This window comes from Apium graveolens, chromosome 6 (assembly GCF_009905375.1).
Source record: "Apium graveolens cultivar Ventura chromosome 6, ASM990537v1, whole genome shotgun sequence".
In the NCBI taxonomy this organism is placed as follows: domain Eukaryota; kingdom Viridiplantae; phylum Streptophyta; class Magnoliopsida; order Apiales; family Apiaceae; genus Apium; species Apium graveolens.
Genome location: NC_133652.1, coordinates 69,460,301 through 69,487,877, shown reverse-complemented (window position 1 = coordinate 69,487,877; position 27,577 = coordinate 69,460,301). Strand labels below are relative to the sequence as shown.

Here is a 27,577-nt window from a genome sequence, read left to right as displayed (position 1 = left end):
TTATGGGATGAGAATGAAATAATTCAATTTAATCTGGTCAACAAAATCGTCTTATCGATGTTCTTGCACTGATATACGTGTCGTTTACAAAAGTCTCAATCTCTTAAGTTTATTTTCTTAGCTTGATTAAAGTCCAGTACCAGAAAATTGAATGCAATAGCTAAAAGTCATATATGAAGCGTCAGAATCAGAAATTTAAGTTGACATTTTCATCCCCATTAGGAATAGCTCTCGAAATCTCTATTTTTTGTGAATCCGAGCTGAATATTCCTCCGTCCCACCAGATTCTTTATATAATTTTCCATCGTAATTTACACGTATTTTAAGACTATTATAAAATATAGTTCTATAATTTATTTTTAGAATTTTCTTTTTGTATATAAAAATTTAAATATTATATTTTTATTAAAAAAAGTATTTAAATTTATTTAAGAAACCATATTTTATGAAGACTTAAAATACGTGTCAATTTTCTGTCCCACAATATAAACATCTTAGTGGAACCGATGGAGTAGAGTATTTGGTGTGCAGGACACATATTTCCATCATAACTTATTTTATCGATCATTTTTATTAGATACACAAATAGTCGGACAATATTTCGAGGATTTAAGCTATCTGTTTACAACGAAAGTGAACAATTGAAGAAAGGAACAAATTAGATACAAGCACAATACGAAAGGAAATGCGGACAGGATCGATCGATGAAGCACGAAATGGAAGACGCAGCAGCAGCTAGCAGGATATTAATACTGTGGAGGAGGAGGAGGAATTTGAAAACAGCAAATGCAACATTTGTCTGGTGATGGGGCAGGTGCACAGCATTCACAGGCGATGCATATTGGACCATCATCTTGTAGTATCTCTGCACATCATTTTATTTGCATTACAACTTGCCTAAATTTATAATCTTAACTTCCAAGCACGTGAAAATTAGCAACCCCAAAAAAAAACTTTGAAACATGTGTTTACTAATACTATTTTAAACTAACTAGTTAAACACATATACACAAACTTGTTTTTGACAAAATTCGAATTCTCGACATATGTCAAAAATAGCAAATGGATACCACTATATCAATATGTGTAGGCCTGTATATCTTATTATTTTAATATTAACGTGTGTGAAGACTGAAGAATTAGATTTCATAAAATGTAAACAAGTACATAAATGGGTAATTAAAATGTGTAAACACATGATCTAACCTCGATGAGGCAGTCTAGCTGCCTCGCACCGCATTGGCGGTGAGATAACAATGGCGACCAGGAAAAGTGCAAAAACAACGGATTTGAGATTCAAACTTGCCATGGCTAGGGTTTATGGGTATATAAAATTAAAATGCTTAGTCAGAATTCAGAAGTGTTGATCGATTATATACTGGGTTATGCATGTATTTATACTGTAATCTAGAAGGGCATATTCGGATAAAGAAATTAAGGTGATGGTGTGCATTTTTGCTTGTGCATAAATTAAATATAACCCAAAAATGTTTAAATTTTGCACTAGTATATCTAATTGTGCACGAGCAGTAGCTTGTTCCAGATTGTTAGACTACTTTCACATTCTTTTTAATATGAAAAAAACAATGTATTATAATATGTAGTTTGATAGATTATAAGAACTTTACTTATATAATCTGATTATTTTACACCAAACCAGAAAAACAGAACGCCTATCTTTGCTGTAATATATATATATATATATATATATATATATAATTTAAGTTATCTGCAACTAATAAATTAAAGGAAAATGAGCTGGCTTATCTTTGAAAGAAGATTGATTAAATGAACCATACAATTGAATTATCTTGGTCATCGGTGGATACTGGATACTTGAGCAATTCGATTTATTATTATTTCGTGTAGTTATAATTATTTAAAAAATGTTATAAATTTACCCATAAAATTTTTCAAATCTAATGTGTTATATGTACAATTAGCAATTTTTCTAATAATAATGTGCGATCTTGTATATTCACACAAACTAAAATCAGTTAGTTACTTTATTTTGCATCTTAAGATTATTTGCTTAAATCCCGTGCGATGCACGAGTTCCCGTTAATATTTAAATTTTTTATTTATGCCGTCATATTATAATTTTAAAATTATTTATATAAATATTTAATAATAATAAATTTATAAAAAAAAATAATAGGATAACGTGTAGTATTTAGTAGTTTAAGAATTTAGTAGTTTAACGGATATAACACTATTTTTTTTAATAATAGGATAACATTTGGGTAATAGTTTAATAATTTAGTAGTTTAGCGAATATATAATATTGTTTATTTATTTTTTTAATAACTAAAATTAGGAAATAATAATTGAATCAAATTATATCTTATTCTATTTATTAAGGTATAGTATAGATTTTGAATTATTTAACTTGTAAGTCCAGTTTGAAGGCTGTGATATTTTTTCATATGTTCATACTGGTACCGCTCCCGCTCTACCGTCGACTGCTTAACGATGTCAACACTTCAGACTTTTATCATCATTTTGGAAGAAAAAAAACTAGCAATTTGCTTCGAGGGAAAAAAATACCTGGATTACTTGAAGGGTATAATGTGTCTAGATACGTGAATTTTTGAAATTTTTATTTTGTTAGTTGATATTTTTTTATAATTTCTAAAACTCTAAATCAATGTTCCTAACTATTCCCTCGATTTTTTTTTTAATATAGGACGTTTGTTTTTTAACACATATGTTGGCACATGTTTGTTTAGGAGGTTTAGGCGTATAATTAAAATTATGTTAATTTTTTTAAAATAAAAGTTTTGATCTATTATTTTTATTGGGAATTTTTTTTAAAAAAAGTATAAAAGATTTTAGCTATTGGCAAATTGGTCATATAATAAAAAAGGATGGGGGTAGTTACAACTTGGTAGTATTCAAAGCTATAAACTACTGGCCATTGCAATTGTTTGCATGTGATAATATTGTATAACCCTAGGTAACCCATATAAAAGAATCCAAACATGTAATTTATTGACTCTAATGCCCTCCACCAAAGACGCTATTAATATAAACAGTGCTTCATGGGTAATGTAATTGTGGAAGAAGCACTATCCAAAACAAATATATACGAATGGCGAATTCGGGTGTTGGATCAACGACGTGGTGCAGTTGTCCTCTGTCCTGCATTGCCAGCTGAGGCAACTCGACTCCCTAACCGAGGTTAGCTATCAAGTATATATATGTCATATTATTATATACTTTCACACAAGCTAATTTAATTGGGTTGGTGTGTGTATAGAGCTGCTTCAAAGGGGACCATTAATATGTGTAACATGTGTATGTTGTACACCTCCTCCTCCGGGGAAGTGTTGCGCCAAGTGCTGTGCTAATTCTGTGCCTGTAGTCGACCAATCTCAAACTGCTTCTCCATGACATCCATTCACAAACATGTTTATAATGTGGTGTTTCATCTCAACGAGCTTACGTATTTACTGCTCTCATACAGTGCTGCTTTATGTTTAAATAATGGATGTAATTTCCCTTTGTTTTGTATAATGTTACTACTAGCTTCCACTTGATGTATAATGTTTTAAGTAATTAATATTCATTCGCTTGTTTAAGCCTACCATCTATATATCTTTTCAACTTGTGTTTTTTGCTATTCCCAATCTGGTAAATATTGAGAGTGTCGTGCACACTGTTATGTTGTGATGATTAATTCTCTGGTCAAATTCAATTTCAACATGGATCTCACCAGTATAATATATTCCCGTGGAAATATATCTATACTATATATATATATAAAGAGATATATATATTATAATAAACAAAACATTAAAGTTTGGTAATAAAATTACTTAACTACTCTTGCTAATATCCTACTATTAAACGATTAAGATTAATATCCTAATATCAAATCAAATCTATGTCCGCATATACTTCTAATTGCCTCTATCACCTGCATCAATTATCTTGGGTCGCCAGATCTACATGTTCATCGAGATCTCCAAATTCATCGACATCTACATTAGCATCTCTTATTAAGGTGTTTTTTACAAACTCAATTACGTTTTTACTATTCACTGTTGCCACAATTTAAATTGTTTGTTGCTGTATATAATCTATGTATTGCAATAATTTATCAATTCTGTCTATGATATGTATATGTAATATAAATATGATTCTACTCCATTATCCTGAATTTTAGTTCTGCTATATGTAATTTGGATATCAGAACCTGTTTGTACTAAGACGTTCGATGATGATTTAATATTACAGTTCTACATAGCGGGCTAATGCTATGTGATTGTTTCGTCACCCAATTTAGAACATGACATCCCCTTCCACTCTCATCTTTGAGCTCTGGAATTTAAATGAGTAAGTAGGAGATAAATTTTAATTATTAGTGATGTTTTTAAGTTATGTCCCTGCTGGACTGTTGTCAATAAAGTCAAAAAGCAGGGCGGTTTTTCATGATTGATGATAAACTGTTAGAATAACCAAGACATTATATTATATCTTCTTGTGGAAAGAAATTTAGCCAGAATAAGAAAAATATGATATGGACATTAAGTAAATTAAGGAACAATAATAGATATACAATCTAAAATAAATAGAAAATACAGTGCCACCCCCACGAAAAAAACACTAACAGCCTAACACAAAGTTGAACGCAAGAAATTGTATCCATTGAAATCCCTGTACAATATTGTCTCAGATTATTTACTATGGTTGGTGACCATTTTAAACTATTGACTTATTTTTATAATCTGCTAATGCACCCTGAGTTCTCACCTGTTATCGCATAAGAAAAAGATGATATGGACATTAAGTAAATTAAGGAACAATAATAGTTATACAATCTAGAATAAATAGAAAATAGAGTGCCACCCCGCGAAAAAAACACTAACAGCCTAAACAAAGTTGAAAGCAGGAAATTGTATCCATTGAAATCCCCTGTATATTGTCTCAGATTATTTATTATGGTTCGTGACCATTTTAAACTATTGGCTTAATTTTATAACCTGCTAATGCACCTTGAGTTCTCACCGTTTACATATTCACGGCCACAAGTTCACATTAGTACCCACTCAAAATCATATGAAATCATTATCATTTTAAACCTCTAGCCAAAATTTTTGGCAAGCAACTAAGACTTCAATGTATACATAAAGCATCATTTTTAAATCTATAAATCCTGACCATGCTATCAAATACTAAGGGTTGTTCGTGACCATTTTAAACTATTGGCTTAATTTTCAAACCTGCTAATGCAACTTGAGTTCTCACCTGATTATCGCTTACCTATTCACGACCAGAAGTTCACATTAGTACCCACTCAAAATCATATTAAATCATTATCTTTTTAAATCTGTAGCCAAATTTTTTTCCTTATATTCAATATTACAATTGTCTAATGGTTTAGAAATAAACATTTAAGACTTAAATATATACAAAAATCATTGTTTTTAAATCTATAAAGACTGACCATGCTATCAAATACTGAGGGAAGCAATATAGAAATGAAGCCAAGCTTATTAATTTGATATTTTCAAATAAAGTAACACAACTAAGAAACCAATTTATTTTGCTATAAGCAATAACTTTAAAGCATAACCCCAAATTTAAACATTTTTTCCAGAATCTAAGTTTGCATATCATCTCATGTCACAATGTTCCAAGGCTGTGCGAAGAATCAAAATTGAAGGAGAAGGATGATTGTAACAAGATAAACTATTTTGACTGTTAGAGGTATGACAAATTCACATATATCTAGAAATGCTAAATAAAAGAATAAAGAACAACTTACATTAAAAGTTCAACAAGTCTATTTTTTTGTTGAACAGTAACATCACATTCAAGCACCTTATAATAAAAAATAATCTAACACATAAAGGTCATTAAATTTTAAAAATGGCAAAACTAAGTAACTATGATTTCTTGGTACTCAAATTTTCCTGTAAATAAAATGTTCTCCGATTGCAAGGAATGTGATTTTTTTTCTTAGTCTTTCTTTTGTTTGAGATTGCAGGACATGTTCTTTTGGTATCTTAATGTTCTTATTCTATCTATTATTTTCTCCTAACTTTTGTTTATGTTTTTTAGAAGTTTTCTGATTTTAATAAGGGTAATATTCATTTTATTATTTAATCCTTATTTTTTTTATATGTTTTTTAGAAGTTTTCTGATTATAATAAGGGTGTAAACTATTTTAGCAATTGTAAAAACAAGTATTCCTCTTGCTTTCGATAAAAGAAATAGAAGTACAATTACTTTTGGTCAAATTACTTGGAAAGGTCAAATATCCATGTTTAAGTTTTTAAAATTAATATTTTATGTTATTTTAATGTATTTTCTATTGCAAATCATTTCATAGGGGTGTAAACTATTTTAGCAAATTATAAAAATAAGCATTCCTCTAACTTTCGATAAAAGAGAAATAAGTACAATTAATTTTGGTTAAATTACTTAAAGAGCTCAAATCTTGATGTTCAGATCTATCTTAACATTTACTCCAAATTTGTTTCTATGTTTTTAATAAAATTCTAATTAAAAAAGGTGTAAAATATTTTAGCAATTAAAAATATAAGAATTCCTCCTTTACCAGCTTTTTTGTATTATATTTTATTTCATAGTGTCCAATCATTCATATATTAATCTTGCAATGTGATTTGTTTAGTTTCAACATGGCAAGTGCCGACAAAAAAATAGAAGAACTTAGAAAAAAGTACAACCAATTGATTGCAGCTGGTAGGTATTATTTTGATTGTGTTGTTCTTTCATATTGTCTAAATGAATTTCATCTAACGTCTTCTTTATTTTTTATCTTATGGTTCAATACAAGGTTGTGTCTTTGAAGATGTAGATAAATTAGATCCGGAGAAAAGACGATATTATAGAAATAATCGATAGAGGCACCTTAAAGGTATGTTGCTCATTAGTTCTTTATAGTGTCTAATTACTCATATTGTCAACCTGTGAAAATGGCTTAAAATTACAAATAACATATAGCCTGACATTCATAAAAATAATAAATAACTAACTCTGTTTTAATAAATTTTAGTCTTTCATTAATTTTAAAATATAAGTATTTGGTATAGAAATTTAAAATCAAATATTATTTCCAAAATAAAGAACAAGTTAATTTTTTTTAAGTAATTACCCTATTTCATGAAATAAGGAATGACATATGGGCTCTATATGCAATTTATATACTAGAAAAAACATTAAAATGGAAGTGAATAAAAGATAGAATTTCTAAAATAATTATTGAAACAATATAATAATTATTTGAATTAACTAAGATTCCCCATTGAAAGTAGAACTTAATGAAAAATTTTGCATCTCAAACATATGTCATTTATAATTATTTTAATTCTTATAAATTGTCAAAAAATTTCAACAACTAGGATATGTGTCTAAAATTGTGCAATTTTAAACTGTACTAGATATGTTATCAAAATTTCAAGCCTATAAGACAGACACAAATGCAAAATGCCTTCAAAGAAGTGATTTTCATACCCAAGAACATGGAGACAAACACAACGAGAAACGTATTGAAAAAGACATTGAGTGTAACAAAAATATTCAGCAAGAAGATGATGAACAAGAAGATGATGAACATGTATTACACATTATCACCTCTCTTTGATATACATGGAATACTTTTGCCCAATTAAAATAATATGTAGATGTTTTACAAATTCTTTGAAGATTATTACGGAAGGATTTTTAGATATAGACGAGGAGCGCAGGATTAAGCGCAATGAAAAAAGACGCCAGAAGTACAATGAAAAAAAATTACAATCTTCAGGTTTGTATTTATCATTAATTATATTATATAGACTACTAGTAAAACTTTGACTTCATACTTTTAAATTATTTTTGGTATTGATTATTTTGTTAAGAAAAATATATTTTAGTATTGTTTTTTAATTGAATTCAAGTAAAATTATATTACAAGTGCTCAGTATTATTAGAAAAGACTTAGTGGAAAAATAGAATAATAATTAAATTAAATGGTCAATAAATTTAGACTCTATTTCCGGTATCAATTGGCATCGAAGTTTTCATGTACAAACTTATTTGTCACATACATTTGCAAAAATAATGTTGTGATAAATATTGTTTAAGCCAGACCCTTTAGTGATATTTTGGGGTTTCTTTGTCAATTTTTACAAGCATTGATCTTATTCATGTGCACCTTATGTTTTCAACTGAATAAGTATAAGTATCGAATATTTGATCTATGTATCTTAAAACTTTATATGCCCTGCTAGAGTCATATGTCATATCATAATGTCTCGAGGTTTTTAATGTTTTCTGATTGCTTTGATAGGAATGCAAGCTGAACTAAGGGTGGAACGAAACACTGAACAACAACAGACACATGAAAAAAGTATGTTAAATGTTATTAGTCTTATTTTTTTAAATCACTCCATAGTGATGTTACAATCTCAAGATCTTAATATTTTAATTTTATTTGTAGAAATGCAAGCCGAGACGATTGAGCAAAGAGACCAACGTAACACTGAACGAAGACAAACATATCGAAAGAGTATGTTTGATATTGATTAGTTTGTTTAGCAATTGCATATATATATATATATATTAAAAATAATACATGTTTGAAATTATTAAATGATTTTATTGAAAGAATATATTTAATTTTATAAAATTTAACCCCTTATAATGTACTTAAATCGTCAATAGAGAAACATACAAATAATTACTTATTGTAAACCTTCTACACTACTTAAATTAAGAAATGTAACATCTAATCTATAAATATTTTATTCGTCTATAAATAAATAAACTTTGTAATTTTTAATATAGTAGAAAGATGGATTCCTAATTTTCTCCATTCTATATTATGCATATTATTCTTTACGTATAATATAATCACCAAACAAAGTATACTCAGAAAGCAGAGAAACCAAAGTGGGCCAATACCAAACGCAGTACCAATTCTACCACCAAAAATTGTTTAATCTCTATAAATATGTATGTCAAAATGAATGTTGACTTTGTTACTTAAATTTAAATTGAGAAATTAAATTTGCAAGCACAAATACAAATTCTTATTAAAATATTAACAATAAATCTTCTCAATCATTCAAGTTTAATATGATTTTTGGTAAGTAATGTTTAAATTTTTATTTAATTATTGAATAATTTTTATTTAGGGATTGAAAGTGAGACTGATGACCAAAAAGAGCTATGGAACAAGGATCGTCGTAAAAGACACCAAAATGGTATATTTTTTGCTGACATGTTTTCAAAATATTAAAGTATATATTTATATACTAGAGTTATGACTATTGAATATAATTTAGACTAGATTTCAATAATGATTTTTTTTATATTAAAAATGAAGTTGAGCCAGCGGAAATAGAAGAACGCAATAAGAAAAGACGTCAGAATGGCCAAAATGGTATGTTATTATTGACTATTTCTTGCATTTCTAGACTAAGTAGTTTAACTATGTGATGATTTAGTTTGACAAAAGGTTAAAAAAATAAATACATTCGGCAAATTGGTAATTGTAGCTATCTTCATATTTTTTTCATATTATTTTTTAATATGTACACTTATCTTGTGTTACTTGTGAACATTTATTATGTCAGTTTTTCTATTTAATACAGTAGTGGTAACTTTTTATTAATATTTGGTTGAAAATTATTTAGAAACACATGTCATGTTTGTAGGAAGTATAATTTCAAATCAAGGTTGTGATACTTCAAAGCTGATAATAAGACCAACTCTACCGTTTGAAGGTTTGTCAAATAACTCAAGTTCCGCAATTCTGTTATTTTATACATGTTTATTAACACATTTTATGTATTAATTGCAGACTTACCTGTACTAAGCAAGAACATGAGGACTAGAATTAAGAAAAAACATAAATTTGGTAATTTAAATACTCATCTCATGTAGTATTTCATTATTTTAATATACTTAACATCAATGTTTAAAAACTGTAGATATCTTTATTACTTATCACTGATACTCTTTATTTTCTAAATGCAGCTTTGAGTGATGAAATACTTGATATAGGCGTTGCTGTTAAAATATGTTGTCACTGTGGTGCTGTGATGTGGAGGTATGAACAAACTGAACAACAACAGAGACTAAAGTCAGATATGTTTTCTTTATGTTGTGGTAATGGAAAAGTCCTCTTACCATTATTGAGAGAAACTCCTCCCGAGTTGAAATCTTTATTAGACGGGACTCATGATAAAAGTGCACTCTTTCATAAATCTTCACGACTTTACAACACTGCATTTGGATTTACATCATGGGGAGCTCAATGGGATAAAAAAATCAACGATGGTAGGGGGCCTTTTGTTTATCGCGTGCACGGTGTGATTTATCATAATATGGGATCACTATTCCCTGAAGAATCCAAAAAGCCAGTTTTTTCACAGATATATATGCATGACAACCAACAACTTGAGGAACGTTTGAATTTTCCAAATGGAAATGATAAACTTGACATCGAAATAACCAATTCTTTATCGGTGATGTTGAATAGGGAGAATGCTCTGATAGATATTTATCGACAAGTCCGAGAGAGATTTAGGGAATCAGACGTTATTCCCATACATATACGGTTTGTTGCAAATAGATTAACTGATGGTCGATAAAGTAATATCCCACCCAATGCCTTTGAATTTGCCGGATTGGTTATAAATGGGAATTTAAGTGATGCTAGAGATATAGTCATATAAAATAAAGGTGATGGTTTCCACAGAGTATCAGTGCTTCATCCTTCTTTTATGTCCCTTCAATACCCGTTATTATTCCCCCGTGGAGAAGATGGTTATCGAACTGATATTTTATATGCTGGCATGAGTGCGAAATCGGAAAATACAAGAGATATAGTTAGTACAAGACAATACTATTGTTATAGGCTCCAGTATAGAGAGCATGAAGGTCATACCTTAATTGGAGGGGGTCGGTTATTCCTACAATTTATTGTTGATGCATGGGCAAGTATTGAACACACCAGAATTACATGGGTTCTAACGCATCAGACAATATTGAGATCCGATCTATATAGTAATATTGTTGATTCGGTTGATAGGGGAGATGTTGATGCCACAAAAATAGGCAAGCGAATTATTTTGCCATCTTCATTCACCAGTAGCCCACGTTATATGTAACAAAACTATCAGGACTGTATGGCTATTTGTAAGAGATACGGAAGCTCCGATTTATTCATCACATTTACGTGCAATCCTCAATGGCCTGAAATCAAGCAATATTGTGATAAAATACCACACACTAATCCTACTAACAGACCTTATGTTATAGCCAGAGTTTTCAAGAGTAAGCTGGACTTGCTTTTGAAAGATCTGACTGACAATCACGCACTTGGGAAAGTAATTGGAGGTATTCATTTCTCATACAAGTTTAATACTACATACTTATAATTCATAATAAATTTATAAGTATAAACTTTAATTTCCTTGCGGGAAATATTTAATAATTATAACCTTAAATCACTGAAAGAGTGTTTGTAGGTAAAATATTCTAGAAGATATATTATTTTATATTATTATCTAAATTAACTTAATATATCTCTTTTATTTAATATAATAACTATTTTATGAATAAACAACTTCTATTTTTCTCAGTTGGACAATTAAAATATTAAAAGTTTTAGAAATAATAATGTTAAACTAAAGACAATTTAGAAAGTCAGAAGTACGTAACTATAAAACATAACACATAATAAATGTTAAAAATATTTCTTCCAAACAACAAGTGTGATTTAAAGTGTTTGTTTTCATGTGTAATGAGATTTAACTCTCTCTTCTGCTATCAACTTACAGCGAACAAAATTGTTGTTTATTTAAATATTCTATTTTAGATATATCATTTTATAATCATAATTTTAAAAGATTTTCATTTTAGATGTATTATTTTATAACATTTTATAATTTCATATTATTATTTAATATGATGTATCAAATAATCAGTTTGGTCTATAAGGGAATAAGATTGTCCAACAAAATATTAAAAAATATTTAAACACTGTAAGATCAAAATTTTAGAAAGAATAACCTTCTTCATTCTCATATGGTAATCCGTTAGTCTTAATATATTCAAGGTCGTCTAAGAGTTTTCTTAAGTTTTTCCATAACATAAATTGTTTTAAGTTATACAAGTTTCAAGTTTCATTTTTATTATTTGGTCAAACGAGAGAAATATGTATTTCGTCTTTACTTGTTGTCCATTTTTTGCAACTATTTTATTTTTTTAATAACATATGTTTTACAATTTTATTTTCAGTAACTTCAATTTTAAAATGTGTATACGAATAATTTATTCTAATGTCTACAGTTGCTTACACGATTGAATTTCAAAAAAAGGGTTTGCCTCATGCACATAATTATTTGGCTAAAAGAGTCCGACAAATGTCACACAACTGGCGAAATTGATGATTTGATATGTGCTGAAATCCCCGACAAAGAAACTGATCCGATTGGATATGAAGCTATTTTGAAATATATGATTCACAGTCCATGTGGATCATATAATCCAAATTGCGCGTGCATGCATGATGGAAAATGTACAAAGTTTTTTCCTAAAGAATTTATAAATGAAACCACTATTGACAGTAATGGTTATCCAGTTTATAGACGCCGGGATGATAAACGAACAATTAAGCTGAAGGATGTTTCAATTGATAACATGTACCAAATTGTACATAAAATCATACTTGTATATTTACCAATTCCTCATTTGATATTGAAATTTTAATGAGATATATTACTTTCATTTCTGGTTTGTTGTTCCATATAATCGATGACTCATTGTCAAGTATCAAGCTCACATAAATATCGAATGGTGTAATCAAGGTCGGCTAATAAAGCACATGTTCAAGTATGTGACAAAAGGCCCTGATAAAACGACTATAGCTATTGAGAAAGCGAATGATTCAAGTTCCGGTGAATCCAAAAATAAAAAAACTACTAATGAAGTAGTTGATTACATAACATGTCACTACATCTCTTCTGCAGAGGCATGCTGGCGTATATATGGATTTTCAATTCATCATCACAACCCGGTCATCATAAAGTTAGTTTTCCATTTAGAGAATGAACAACAAGTCTGTTTTAAAGAGAATGTCCCCTTACCAATCATACTGGATAGAGTAAACATTATTGGTACTATGTCCGTACAATGGTTTGAGACAAATAAAGAAGACACATCTGGAAGAGACCTGACTTATGTCCAATTTCCTGAGAAATTTTTATGGGATGAATATGGAAAGATTTGGAACCGTCGAAAGAACAACATTCGTCTAATTGGTCGTGTAGTGTACGTACACCCAACCACGAGTAATTTCTTTTATAATGTTTATATGTTACCATTGAATCGAGTCACGGACTAATTTCATGTATTAATTAGATCCCCCAATGCCTTTATAAAAAGTGAGAGACAATTGGTGATGGACTGAGCGAGGCGAGTTTCTAAATTAGATAAAAAGAGGCAATAAAATTCTCACTAAAGTTAAAACCCGTATGTAATTCTTTATATCATCACCTGACAATTCATAAAGAATGCAGAACGGTAATCATATGATATTCTATAAGATACTATTTAAACAACTATATTACATTCTATTCTTCATTAAGGTTTCATTACTTTGTGTTTTTCCCTTTTCCTGCACTCACATTCCATCTAACAATTGTCAAATTGGCATGTTTTAGGCTACAAAATTTGGATGTAAAAGGACAATAATTAATAGTATTATTATGTACTAATAGATGTATCACGCATAGAAAGTAAAGACATGTAACTGTATTCTTAATTATAAGAATATATTTATACATCTATTAATTTAATGTCATTCACAAATACAAATTGTAAGGCAAAAATTAATATGTTGTGCCTTTTTACCCTTTTATTTAAAATAAAATAATTTATAATTTTGGTGGTTTATAAAACATGTTAGTGTGTATGTGTGTACCCATGTAAGTTACAATTAATAATAAATTTTATTGTTGTCTTTTTTAATTCCTAATTTCCATTACAATTAACTCTTAACCCTTTTTATTTTATTGAGATCCTTTGCTTCAGTTACAAAAAAAAAGCCCAAATACTAGGAATAATGTTAATAGATTGTACAACCCTTGATTTAGATCTTGCCAAATTTCAATGTCAGTGCACTTATTCAGTAACCTACAACTTAAATGCAGGTGAAAGGTTCTACTTGAGAATGCTGCTAAACGTTGTACGTGGTGCAACATCTTTTGAAGATGTTCGCACAGTTAATGGTGTTGTTTACAACACATACAAAGAAGCTTGCTTCCATCACGGCCTCTTAGAAGAAGACGATGAATGACATCAAGCAATTACAGATGCTGCAGTTCATCAAACAAGTGCTCAGTTGCGGGAGTTATTTGTAACGTTATTATTATTTTATGATATTTCAGATGTCAGAGCATTATGGGACAGTCACTGGAAAACATTTTCTGATGATATTGAGCTTAGACAAAGACGAGGCTCCGCAATGCAAAATTTCGTAATTGGAGACAATGGACTGGAATGTCTCACGTTATATGATGTTGAATTACAGCTAAGGAAAAGAGGTAAGATATTGCGTGATTTTCCGACTTTACCCAAACTAAATCATGATTTGCAACGTCAAAGTCAAAACACTCTTTTATATGAAGAGAACATGTACGATAAAAATGTATTATCAATTGAGGGAAGGAAATGTCGGGAAATGTTAAATGAGAAATATATAAATATTTTTGAAACAATCGTGGGTAATGTAAGGCTAAAAAAAGGTGGCTTATTCTTTGTTTACGGGCATGGAGGTACTGGGAAAACATTTCTTTGGGGGACTCTAATTAACAATCTTAGGTAAGAAGGAAAGATAGTTCTAGAAGTTGCATCATCGGGAATTGCATCCCTACTGATAGAAGGTGGACGTACTGCCCATTCTAGATTTAAAATACCAATTGTCGTTAATGAAAATAGTACATGCAATATACCTCAACAATCATTTCTTGCCGAATTGATAGTACAAACAGATATAGTGATTTGGCTTGAGGCGCCAATGAACCATAAATACATCTTTGAGGCTGTAGACAGATCTTTTCGCGATCTAATGCGGCACATAGATGTTAATTACCTGGAAAAACCTTTTGGAGGAAAAACAATGCTATTAGGTGGTGATTTTAGACAAGTGCTGCTAGTTCTACCAAAAAAGGACGTGAAGATATTGTCATGGCGTCGATTAACAAATCATATGGGATCATTGTGCAGTTTTTAGACTAGAAAAGAACATGCGCATTGAAACTGGTGTGCCAGCGGTAACAATTTCAGAGAAAACAAATTCCTTATGCATATTGGGTAATTGGTGTTGGTAATGGACAAGTACCCACTATATCTTCAATAAAAGGCAATGAACCATATTGGATTCAGATCCCACCTGAATTATATGTTGAACTGGGAGATGATGGGAAAAAAAGTGATTATAGAGAAAATTTATTACGAGTTGCACAAAATATCTAATGATTCAGACTACTTCAAGGATCGTGCTATATTGACACCGTTGAATGAAGATGTAAATCTCATAAATAAAGAAGTATTAAAACAATTCCCAGGTATCTATTTCAAATATGACTATTTACAAGTACCATACAAATTTTATATGACTGATTGTATATTTATATACATATTTATGGCTTACTAACTGTTTATCATGCTTATATATTCTATTATTTTATCATAATACTAAAGTTCTTTATACACAATAATTTAAGGTGAATCTAGAATATATCGAAGTGTGGACTCTATATGCAAGAGCACCGTAAACTATGAATCAATGGATAACATGTACCTGCTAGAATATTTGAATACGTTGAGAATTTCAGGTGTGCCAAATCATGAACTGGAGCTAAAAATTGGAGCACCGATTATTCTAATGAGGAATTTGGCACCTAACAAGGGATTGTGTAATGGAACAAGATTAATCGTAACGCAGTTGTGTACTCGAGTTAATAATAACCGAAAATCATGTTGGACAGAAGGCCTTTATACCTAAAATTTGCATGAGGCCAACTGATACAACCCTGCCATCACATTTAAAAAGTGCAATTCCCTGTTTCTTTGTGCTTTGCTATGACAATAAATAAAAGTCAGGAACAAACATTAGAGTGTGTGGGACTATACTTGCCAAGTCTAGTTTTTAGTCATGGACAATTTTATGTGGTAATATCAAGAGTTACAAGCCCCTCAGGATTGTATATTGTGTGTGAAGAGGATACTCACCCAATACATGGTATGACAAAAAATGTTGTTTACCATAAGGTATTCAACAACTTATAATTGTGAAGATCATTTTTGGACAAATTTAAACTTTTATTCTAATTATAGCTAAAATCTCTTTTTATTATCTTCAAACCAGGAGACGCTATTATTAATACAAACAATTGATATAGCTTATTCAATTTACAATTAGTTGTGTGCTTGACTAATTTTTTTTTGAAATATATATGTAAAGATGGTTTTTAAATGTTCCGTTCTGGGAATGCGTACAATTCTACACTTGAGAGTTCTTATAATTATTGTTATGTGCTTATGATTGAGTGCACAAGGCAAATACAACAATAGGGTCTGGGCAACTATCTGATGTGCATAGCCTTAGCCTTATTTAATTTTCATATAGAAACGATGTTCACAATTTGAACCTGTTACAAAACCAATGACACATTATCACTGATACAGATTTTGCTGGAGCTAAAATTTGACCAGTTGATCAGTGGTAATCTGTCTCAATTGGAAACGTTTTCTATTACATTTAAAAGCTCCCAACCAAATAATTTGATGATTAGTATTTGGATACACCAAGAAATCTTATATGTGGTGCAAAAATTAGAGTATTTAAATGAAAAATCCATTGCCTATATTTCTACCGACTTTCATCTATGTCAATCTTTAAGATAGTTACTGTGCTCAGCATTTTAATCGCTTAATTGCTAAATCATGCACAAACTGCACTTCTGCAGTTTGAATGAAAGAAGCAAATTGCCACAAATGTCTTATTTAATTATTCATCATTTTCTTAGACATGTATCGGAAATCAAGTTCAGATTAGATTTCTTTTCAATTTAAACTTTATGCATAAAAAAATTAGTACTCCATCAATAATTCCGCCTTATGATAATTTCAATTATTTTTAAAATCCCAATAGGGATAGGTCAATTAGTTTATTTACAAAAAATGATGGCAGAGATAGTCTTCCAAAGTTCATGTATAATTGTTACTTTATTTTATTTGTCACAACCAGTTTTCACTGAACTCTGATGGGCAAAGAGAAGTTGTTTTTCAGTTGTAGTCCAGGTGCGAGACTACTAATAGTTTAATGTCTTTTTCTAATTCAGTTCTAAATTTTTTAAAATTATATGGAGCAGATTAAATATTATTGATGGTGTTTTATTTTCAGTAACCCGTCAAGGTTTGAGGGAGAAAGTCCTAGATTTTGTGATAGAGCTAGGTATAGAAGTAGATCGGGAGATCCTCTTGGTGAATTTGGCGGTGAGAAAGGAGAAGATCCTGCTTACGCTTCATTTAACGGTAATACCAATACCCTACTCATGTTTTTATCAAATCATTTTTTTCCAAGACTATTTATCATTTTGTTAAGAATTTGGTAATTCTGTGTTGAAACAGATACACAATTTTTTTGAACCGATTAATTTAGAAATTATAAAACATAAAATTAGTGAAATTTTGGAGTGATAATTGGTCTCAGGCAGATATATTGATGTGGATCGCACCATAAAGAAACAAAAATAAGAAAAAAAGGGATAAGAGAAGAAAATGATATTTCAAAAGAACACGATCAATCCAGAAACGTGAACTTTGAATCTCAAATTGCTTAGATCAATCCAGAAACTAAGTAATTCGAATCTAACCTTCAAAACAATCCAGTAATTAAAGTTTAGAGGAAAGAAAAACTACTCATAGTTTATCTCAAAACAAAAGTTTTATATCATCCATTATCTCCCTTAAAAGATTACATGAGAGGGGTATTTATAGGCTTAGACAATAACCCAAACCCAATAAGATTCCAAATGAAATTCAATGTCAGCTTGAATTAGCCAATATTTAAATCCTTCCAGGAAACAAATTTAAAAACCAAACCCGAATAGAAAAAAGACAAAAAACAAATCCAAATAGGAAAATAAAATCCTAAGTGCTTAAAATAAGAAAAACCCTTTCAACTGAAAGGTAAAAACTTGCAAGCAAAATTTTAATTATTAATTATACAATAATCAATTACTTGTCCAACTTCATGCATCGCTCCTTTATTCCTTGTTGTCCAAGTAAGCTTCATAACCCATGTTTGCATCCTCTCCAATTGAAAATCACAACGAGTACACATAGCCAAATCCCAATTAACATATTTATTCCTTGATCCTTATCACATACTAAAGAATAAATTTCAAAGATAATATCATTTATTCAAGAATAAAAATACAACATATAGAGAGTTGATCATTTACACATCTTCTCAATCTCTTTTAATAAACAGGACTCTGTGAGGTTGGTAATTAACCAAGTATAATGGGCTCACATATATTACTATTAGTTTACAAATGCTATCGGGTATAATCTATGATACTCAGGCAAGAATTTGGAATTCAATGTGGAGATAAAAAACCAGCAATTAAAAAAAAGGAGAGCTTAATAAGGGCGTTTACCCAGCAAATACGGGTTGAATGCAAATGTTGGTTCAATGCCTGTATACTCAGTTCGTATCAGATATGTCTCGCTAGAAGCATTATTGAAATGGATAAGAACTAAAGAAGCCTATATCATAAACACCAAAGACGTATCTTTGTCGAATTCTAAAGAAAAAAGGTGTATATTATCATGAGACGATCACAAGGTTGGAGTACATGCCCTGTGTAATAGGCAGTAGATATTGTATTATGCTCACATAAATCTAACTTAAAAAAAATCTAAGGTCGCATTTACTACTACAAAATGGTATTACTTATTTTACTTTTAAATGAAAAGTAATTTTTTTATATAAAACAGAATAGCTTATGTTTTGTAGTAATTGCATATATGCCCCAAATGTGTTATGCACAAGGTATTGTGTATAATTGCTACATGCTAAATATAGTCAAAGTTTGCTTTGTGAATTAAGCTTATTTTTAACAATTTAAAACAGTGCTAGGTTGATTATTTCACTTTAAACTCCAATTGTTCCAATCTTATAATCATGAGATGGTCTGAGCTAATTTGTTGATAAAAAAATGCATATTTTGGTCATGATATACTTTGTTTTAAACAATTTAAAAATTACTACATGTGTAATATGAATTGAGCTGTAGATTGGCAACTTTACACCATTGTCAATTGTTTATAAAATATATTTCTGCATGCTGGTTGAAGAAAGTAGGGTAGCAAAAATTCTAAATGGTGTTTTGCGCTTAAAAATTCCCAGGTTTTCTTAGAGTATCCCAGCTTCAAGAAGTGTAGATAGAAAGGGAAAGTAAAAGAATCTTTTACTTTATTTTTATCAAGTCTTACTACTTCGGTAAATTTTATTTGTTCTTTCAGTATAACATTAATCCATATGGAAGAGGATCAAAGCATTCAAAAAGTTTATTCAAATGGTGTAATTTAAGGATGAAAACAGAAAGCTTACTTTTATCATATTGTCAAACATATACTCCCTCAGTCCCACTGGATTGTTTAGGTTACTTTTCGGCACGCTTTTCAATGCTCGTTTAAAGTATACTTCCATAATATATTTTTTTAAAAAAAATTCTGAAAAAAAGTTTCATGTTTAAACATTTATTTAGAATTTTTTTTAAAAAAATATAATGAAATTATACTTTATTAAAGTCTCGGAATACGTGCAAATAGTGTACGTAAACAACTCACCGGGACGGAGGGAGTACTGAGTATGCCAACTATGCTCTTATGATCAAAATGTATTCTTATTTCTTTGATATAATTGTCACCAACATTCAACAAAGTTATCCAGGATATAATGTTTATAGTTGTAGTTTATAACTTCACATGGCAATGTTTATAGCATGGAAATGGATGATTTAATTTAATTATATAAAAATATATAAATATTTTATTTTGCTATACCAATAATGGAGATGTATTGTATTAATCTGTCATTGATCAGTCTGTAGTTTGACAGTACTATAGTTGCTTATATCATGGTTTGCCGAAGGCCCAAGTCAATATTTGGTAGTTTGTATATTCTTCATTTTTTTCATTCTGCTGCTAATATTTATATATATATAGACATTTTTGTTAGAAATTCAAACTCTAGGGAAGTAGTATTAATATCTACAGTTGTCATTTAAGAGGTTATCCATCTACATGTTGCATCAAAACTCAGGGTTTCAGCAATAAGGTCAAAAGAACATCTGGGTTAAGTAATTTGAATAACATGCACCAGCTATATACATTAAGGTTCAAGGCTGGATAATTAATGTTGTATAATATTGTCAAAGCTTCTGGACTATATAGGTAGATTAATCCAGGAAATAAGGTGGTTGTGCTAATTTCAATACACAGCTGGAATATGAACAAAAGAAAGGTGGTAAACACCTACATGTACAACTTTCATGAATTGAAGACAACGTAACTTACTCATCTCCTGGTTCAACAATTGTAGGCTGGTAAAAAGTCTATGTTAGTAATAAATACCTGATGTAAGGAATGATGTCAGCTAGAGTTTAAGGCCTATAAATAGGTCTGATCATTTGTAGTACTTATATATCACACCAAGTGAAGAAAAACTGTAGAGTGCAAGAAAAAGAGCTGAAGCTCCCTGTGAAAAAAAGAAAAAGGTTGTAGCCTGTTAGAAAGAAAAGAAGCTGTAGCTTTGTGTTGGTATTACAAAATAAAACCCAGTTGCTATAAACAGTTATGTTTAAACTATATAAAGTTTTTAGTTATATTTTCATAAAGCCCATACACGTTTCCAACAAGTAGTATCCAAGTCAAGGTTACGTTCGAGAAAAATGGCGAATATGGTACAACCCAATATTCCAAAATTGACGTCCACAAATTACGGGAATTGGAGTATCCAAATGAAGGTGTTACTCGGTTCTTACGATAATTGGGAAATTGTTGAAAATGGGTTCAAAGAGCCCGCTGATGCAGCAGCTGAAACAGCACTTCCAAATGCCGAGAAAACGGCGTTAAAGGAGATCCGAAAAAAAGATAAAAAGGCGTTGTACACAATTATTCAAGGTGTTGATGAATCAACCTTTGAAAATTTTCTGAAGCAAAAACTAAAAAACAACCGTGGGAGATTTTGCAAAAATCATTCCAAGGAGTTGAAAAAGTAAAAAAGGTGCGGCTCCAGGTGCTACGCGGGGAGTTCGAAAATTTAAAGATGAAGAATTCAGAAAATATTGGTGAATTTATTACGCGTTTGAAAGCCGTGACAAATGAGATGAAAAGAAATGGCGAAAGTCTCGACGATGTTCGGGTCATGGAAAAACTCCTCAGTTCACTGAGCAGAAAATTTGATTATGTGGTTACTTCTATTGAGGAGTCAAAAGATTTGTCAACAATTTCGATTGACGAGCTGGGTGGTTCACTTCAAGTGCATGAGCAGCGAATGAACCAGTATGATGATGCAAGCCACTTGGAAAAGGCGTTGCAAAGTAAGGTGTCCATTGGTGATAGTTCTGGGAGTAGCGGTTCTGTATGTGGCAGAGATGGCTTTACAGGTGGCTACCGAGGTGAACGAGGACGTGGAAGACAGTCTTTCAACAGAGGCCATAATTCTGAAGGTTATTAACCATCTGGTCGTGGTCAGAATTTTAGAGGCCGAGGAAGAGGTGGATTTCAACGAGGTGATAAATCTCAATTTCAATGTTATAATTGTAATAAATTTGGTCATTTCTGTTAAGAGTGTAGAGCACCAAAAGTGGAAGAACGGAGTCACTTTGCTGCAGCAAAAGAAGATAAAGACGTTGGCACTACTATGTTCCTCACTTATAAAGGAGATGAGGAAAACAAGAAGAATGTTTGGTATCTTGACTCGGGAGCCAACAATCATATGACTGGCCATAAAGATTTATTTACGGAGATAGATGAGACCATCAGCGGAGAAGTTACTTTTGGTGACTCGTCAAAGATTCTGGTCAAAGGGAAAGGTACAATTACAATTGTGTCAAAGAATGGTGAGAAAAAGTATATAAATGATGTTTATTATATACCTGCTTTGAAAAATAATATCATCAGTCTTGGCCAACTTGTGGAGAAAGGGTATAATATTCAGATGCAGGATAATTCTCTCATCATCAGAAATCAGGTTCGAGAATTAATTGCAGATATGGAGATGTCAAAGAATCGCCTGTTCACACTTGATATGTAGACGAAAGTGCAGAAGTGCTTGAAATCAGTCATTAAAAATGACTCATTATTATGGCATTTAAGATTTGATCATCTTGGATTTTCTGACTTAAAATTATTGTCAAAGACAAAGATGCTGGACGGTTTGCCAGAAATCAACGAACCAGAAAATTTGTGTGAAGCATGTGTCAAAGGGAAGCAACATCGACAAAGCTTTCCGGTTGGAAAATCATGGAGAGCCAGGAGGCCATTGGAGATTGTTCACACAGATATAGCTGGTCCGTTTGATATTCCATCACTTGGAGGTAATAGGTATTACATAACTTTCATTGATGATTTTAGCAGGAAAAGTTGGGTGTATATCATCAAAGAAAAGTCGGAGGCTCTTGATAAATTCAAGGAGTTCAAAGCATTGGCAGAAAAATAAAGCGGCCAGTATTTGAAGACACTCAGATTAGATAGAGGAGGCGAGTATACTTCAAACTTGTTCAGAAGTTTTTGTAGAGCACATGGAATCAATCATCAGTTGACAACGGCCTATACTCCTCAACAAAATGGCGTTGCAGAAAGGAAGAACCGCACAATTCTTGACATGGCAAGGAGTATGGTGAAAGCAAAACACTTGCCAAGAACTTTGTGGGTGTAAGCTGTTTTGTGTGCAGTTTATGTGTTGAATTGCTGTCCAACAAAAAGTGTCAGAAACAAAACTCCAAATGAAGCATGGAGGGGGATCAAACCATTAGTTGGACATCTCAGAATTTTTGGGTGTATTGCTTATGCCCACGTTCCCGATCAGAGAAGAAGCTGGATGATGAATGCGAAAAATGCATCTTTACCGAATTTGACAAAAGGAGCAAGGCATACAGACTCTATAATCCCCTGACGAAGAATTTAATCATTTCTCGAGATGTTGAGTTTGATGAATCTGATTACTGGAGATGGAGCGAGGATGAAAGAAAAGTTGTTGGTTTATTTTTCAATGGTGATGACGATGACGGTGATAACCAGAACATTGAAGAAGACGATGATCAAACTCCCCCACCAAGTCCAAATCAACAAACTCCTGGATCAACACCATCCACGGGAGAAAGTAGCAGTTCAGGGGAGCACCACGAAAGATGCGGAGTCTGGATAATACCTATGAAGCAACAAGTCCGGTACAAACAACCTTTGATTATTCTCTATTTAGTTTAATGGCTGAATGTGATCCAGTTACATGTGAAGAGGCTTCTGAAGAAAGCAAATGGAATAAAACCATGGATGAAGAAATTAGCGCAATCAAGAAGAATGATACATGGGAGCTCACAGATCTTCCAGAAGGACATAAAATAATTGGTGTCAAATGGGTCTATAAAACCAAGATGAATCAAGATGGAGAAGTGGAAAAATACAAGGCGAGGTTGGTGGCTAAAGGCTACAAGCAGAGATATGGCATTGATTATGATGAGGTATTCGCTCCCGTTGCAAGAGTTGATACCATACGACTTCTGACAGCAATTGCAGCTCAGAATAAGTGGAAAATATTTCAGATGGATGTCAAGTCAACATTTCTCAATGGTTATCTTGAAGAAGAAGTCTATATTGAGCAGCCTCCCGGATATATTCAGAAAAGCCGGGAAAATAAAGTCTACAGACTGAAGAAAGCCTTATATGGTTTGAAACAAGCTCCGCGAGCATGGAATACAAGGGTTGATGAATATTTTCAGAGAAATGGTTTCGTGAAGAGTCCATACGAGCATGCTCTCTACACGAAAACAGATTCAGGGGAGATATTATGATCGTTTGCTTATACGTGGACGACATGATCTTTACTGGAAACAATCCTGGTATGTTTGATGATTTTAAGAAAGTTATGACTAACAAATTTGAGATGACAGATATTGGTCAAATGTCGTACTTTCTTGGAGTCGAGGTGAAACAAAGCAAAGATGGGATTTTTATGTCTCAGAAAAATATGCCGAACAGATTTTGAAAAAGTTCAGAATGGAAGAGTGTAAGCCAGTAAGCACGCCAGCAGAACCGAGCATAAAGCTCAGAGTTGATTCAACGAGGGAGTCGGTAAATCCGACGTTGTTCAAAAGTTTGGTCGGAAGTCTGAGGTACCTAACTTTTACTCGTCCAGATATTATGTATGCGGTTGGATTGGTTAGTAGGTACATGGAGAAGCCGAAGCAAGATCACTTCATGGCAGCTAAAAGAATTTTGAGATACATAAAAGGTACGCTTGATCATGGCTTATTTTACATGCATTCTCAAGATTCAAAATTAGTTGGCTACTCAGACAGTGATTATGGCGGTGATTTGGATAACGGGAAAAGCACTTCGGGATATATTTTTCATATCGGTTCAGGGATATTTTCATGGTCTTCAAAGAAGCAACAAACAGTTGCTCTCTCAACATGTGAGGCAGAATACATCGCAGCAGCAGCGTGCGCATATCAAGCTATGTGGCTAGGCTACATATTGGGCGAGTTAAATCTTGTCAAGGAAGATCCGGTTACAATTTACGTGGACAATAAATCCGCTATTTCACTAGCGAAAAATCCAGTGTCACACAGTCGGAGCAAGCACATCAATATAAAATATCATTTTATTCAACAACAGGTGAACGAGAAAATAGTGAAGTTGGTACACTGCAAGACCGAAGAAAATTTAGCGGATATTTTCACTAAGTCGTTGAAGCCAGACGTGTTTCAGAAAATGAAAAAGAAGCTCGGAATGCAAAGTCGAGTTTGAGGGGGAGTGTTAGAATTTCAAATTCTGGGGAAGTAGTATTAATATCTACAGTTGTCATTTAAGAGGTTATCCATCTACATGTTGCATCAAAACTCAGGGTTTCAGCAACAAGGTCAAAAGAACATCTGGGTTAAGTAATTTGAATAACATGCACCAGCTATATACATTAAGGTTCAAGGCTGGATAATTAATGTTGTATAATATTGTCAAAGCTTCTGGACTATATAAGTAGATTAATCCAGGAAATAAGGTGGCCGTGCTACTTTCAATACACAGCTAGAATATGAACAGAAGAAAGGTGGTAAACACCTACATGTACAACTTGCATGAATTGAAGACAACGTAACTTACTCATTTCCTGGTTCAACAATTGTAGGCTGGTAAAAAGTCTATGTTAGTAATAAATACCTGATGTAAGGAATGATGTCAGCTAGAGTTTAAGGCCTATAAATAGGTCTGATCATTTGTAGTACTTATATATCACACTAAGTGAAGAAAAATGGTAGAGTGCAAGAAAAAGAGCTGAAGCTCTTTGTGAAAAAAAAAGAAAAAGGTTGTAGCCTGTTAGAAAGAAAAGAAGCTATAGCTTTGTGTTTGTATTACAAAATAAAACCCAGTTGCTATAAACAGTTGTGTTTAAACTATATAAAGTTTTTAGTTATATTTTTATAAAGCCCATACACGTTTCCAACAATTTTCTGGTTTGCTAATATCAGGGTTCCATTAAAAAACTAGATAATATTGTTATATGCGTGCATATGAAGCGGATGCAACTAATTTGACAGTGCTTCTTGCTCTTTATGAAAGCCATACAAATGGTAAGTTATAGTTCTATGCTACGTACACAAGAAGCAGATCCAACTAATTTTGGCATGGTGAGAAATTATATAATCAAAAGTATACCTATACAGTGTGACATAAAATTTAACTAGAAAATTTAATTGTAAATCACAACTCACAACTTGCCTTTGGTATATTTTCAGAGCAGGAGTCAGTACATTGTCACGTAGAAAGGGCCATGGTTGTCCTGGCCATGAGATAGACAATGGCAAGATGGTTACAAGACCTGCTAAAGAAAACAAAAAGAAATCAAGAGAACAAAATTTTCAGTTTCATGCGCCTTTATCCGCTACCTATGCCAAATTGGGGATCTTTTATTTTTCATAAGACATTAAATTTGGGAAAACAATTCCAGAATGAGTTTTTTTAAGCTTCTTATAACAGATCATAAAAATAAATAGACAGCAAAACGTCAAAAGAGACCTCAAATTTTGCTTTATGCCTTTACAGGTGGCACATCTTTTTGCTAAACTTATACAAAATTGTATCTCTTAGGTAAACATTAATACATAAAGTATAACATGCTTCTATTAACGATTCCATTTGTAAGTGACAAGTGAATCTTAACTCATACTATAGGAATGCACCTTCTGCTAATGTCCCTATGCAATGATTAGCCCTTAATATCATTATCAAATGGCATTGTATGATCTATTATTCATAGTCTACTAACAAATTTGTTCTTATCTTAAATTTCATATTCTAAATATATGCTACATTTTACTTTTCAACACTTCAACTTTTAAAATCAAACTTTTATTTCCATTACACATAGATATGTACTTGAATATTAAAGCAAAACAACAAATAAACATTAAATTAAATTAAGAAAGAAAATTATTGAAATACAATATCACATGAAATAAATTATTAAAACTTTTACTTTCCAGTGCAAAAAATAATTTTTTGTTTAGTTTTTTTAGATTAAATTTTTAATCATAATAAGATAAAATATTCGATAAAGGAAATAAAAAACTCAATATGTTAGTTACTAAAATTAAATAACGTGTTCTATCATATAAAAGACAACATGAAAAAATATCACTGCAAATGTCTAATTAATCAAGTTAAATTACATGTTGATAAATCATATAAAAAAATGTTTACAAAATCATATTTAAACTTATAGTCGTATACATTTTTTAAAATTTTTAAAAAATAACAAAATATCAATCCAAGTTATGAATAAATTTTAATAAAATATATACAACTTTGAATATGAGAGTGCCACAAAACAATTTGCATCAACTTAGAATTAGAATTTGTAAACAAAATTGAAAAAGAATTAGACTACTTCCTTATAGAAAAGCAAAAAGAATTGTACAACTTCCTTCATTATACAAATTCTTATTGTTATATATTCATGCAGGGCTATCTACAATACGCTAAATAAGCCACTGCTATGCTCTGTGAAATCTCATCTCCAAGGTATACATATATGTTCATACTTCTATAAATAATTCATGTTATAGTCTTTGTTCCGCATATTATTGATTTGCCATCACTAACTCTCTAAAATCTCCATTAACAGATATCTTCATGGCTCCCTATAAATTCTTGAAGGATTTGACTGTAGGAAACACTAACAATTGCATCAAAGTTCGAGTCACAAGAGAATGGAAGGTAAAAAGTACCGACAACAAATTTGTGATGTCCAAGAACTATATTC

The 27,577-nt window shown here is 31.3% G+C and overlaps 2 protein-coding genes across 3 annotated transcripts; both read left to right on the top strand.

Moving 5' to 3' along the window:
- The first annotated feature begins 6,811 nt into the window (after window positions 1-6,811).
- LOC141668175 (uncharacterized) lies at window positions 6,812-27,577 on the top strand. Of its 2 annotated transcripts, XR_012552946.1 has the most exons (11): window positions 6,812-6,886; window positions 8,300-8,359; window positions 8,450-8,518; window positions 9,669-9,737; window positions 9,815-9,871; window positions 9,991-10,063; window positions 14,172-14,564; window positions 17,273-17,325; window positions 17,429-17,559; window positions 27,278-27,336; window positions 27,440-27,577. XR_012552946.1 is itself a non-coding variant. In XM_074474902.1 (6 exons), exons 2-6 carry the CDS (start codon window positions 8,302-8,304, stop codon window positions 10,605-10,607), a joined length of 870 nt encoding a protein of 289 aa, XP_074331003.1. In that variant the 5' UTR covers window positions 6,812-6,886; window positions 8,300-8,301; the 3' UTR covers window positions 10,608-10,792. The 2 variants fall into 2 exon arrangements, 1 of the variants encoding a protein (XP_074331003.1); XM_074474902.1 differs by lacking the exons at window positions 14,172-14,564; window positions 17,273-17,325; window positions 17,429-17,559; window positions 27,278-27,336; window positions 27,440-27,577 and having other exon boundaries at window positions 9,991-10,792.
- On the top strand, window positions 24,316-25,068 carry LOC141665220 (secreted RxLR effector protein 161-like). Its single transcript, XM_074471199.1, has one exon. The coding sequence runs from the start codon at window positions 24,316-24,318 to the stop codon at window positions 25,066-25,068; it is 753 nt and encodes a 250-aa protein (XP_074327300.1).

Excerpts from the sequence above, each read along its gene's own strand:
- LOC141668175 (XM_074474902.1), top strand. The coding sequence starts at position 8,302 with ATGCAAGCTGAACTAAGGGTGGAACGAAACACTGAACAACAACAGACA. Across the intron at positions 9,738-9,814 it reads ACCAACTCTACCGTTTGAAG|ACTTACCTGTACTAAGCAAG; the intron begins GTTTGTCAAATA and ends TATTAATTGCAG. Across the intron at positions 9,872-9,990 it reads TAAGAAAAAACATAAATTTG|CTTTGAGTGATGAAATACTT; the intron begins GTAATTTAAATA and ends TTCTAAATGCAG.
- LOC141665220 (XM_074471199.1), top strand. The coding sequence starts at position 24,316 with ATGGAAGAGTGTAAGCCAGTAAGCACGCCAGCAGAACCGAGCATAAAG.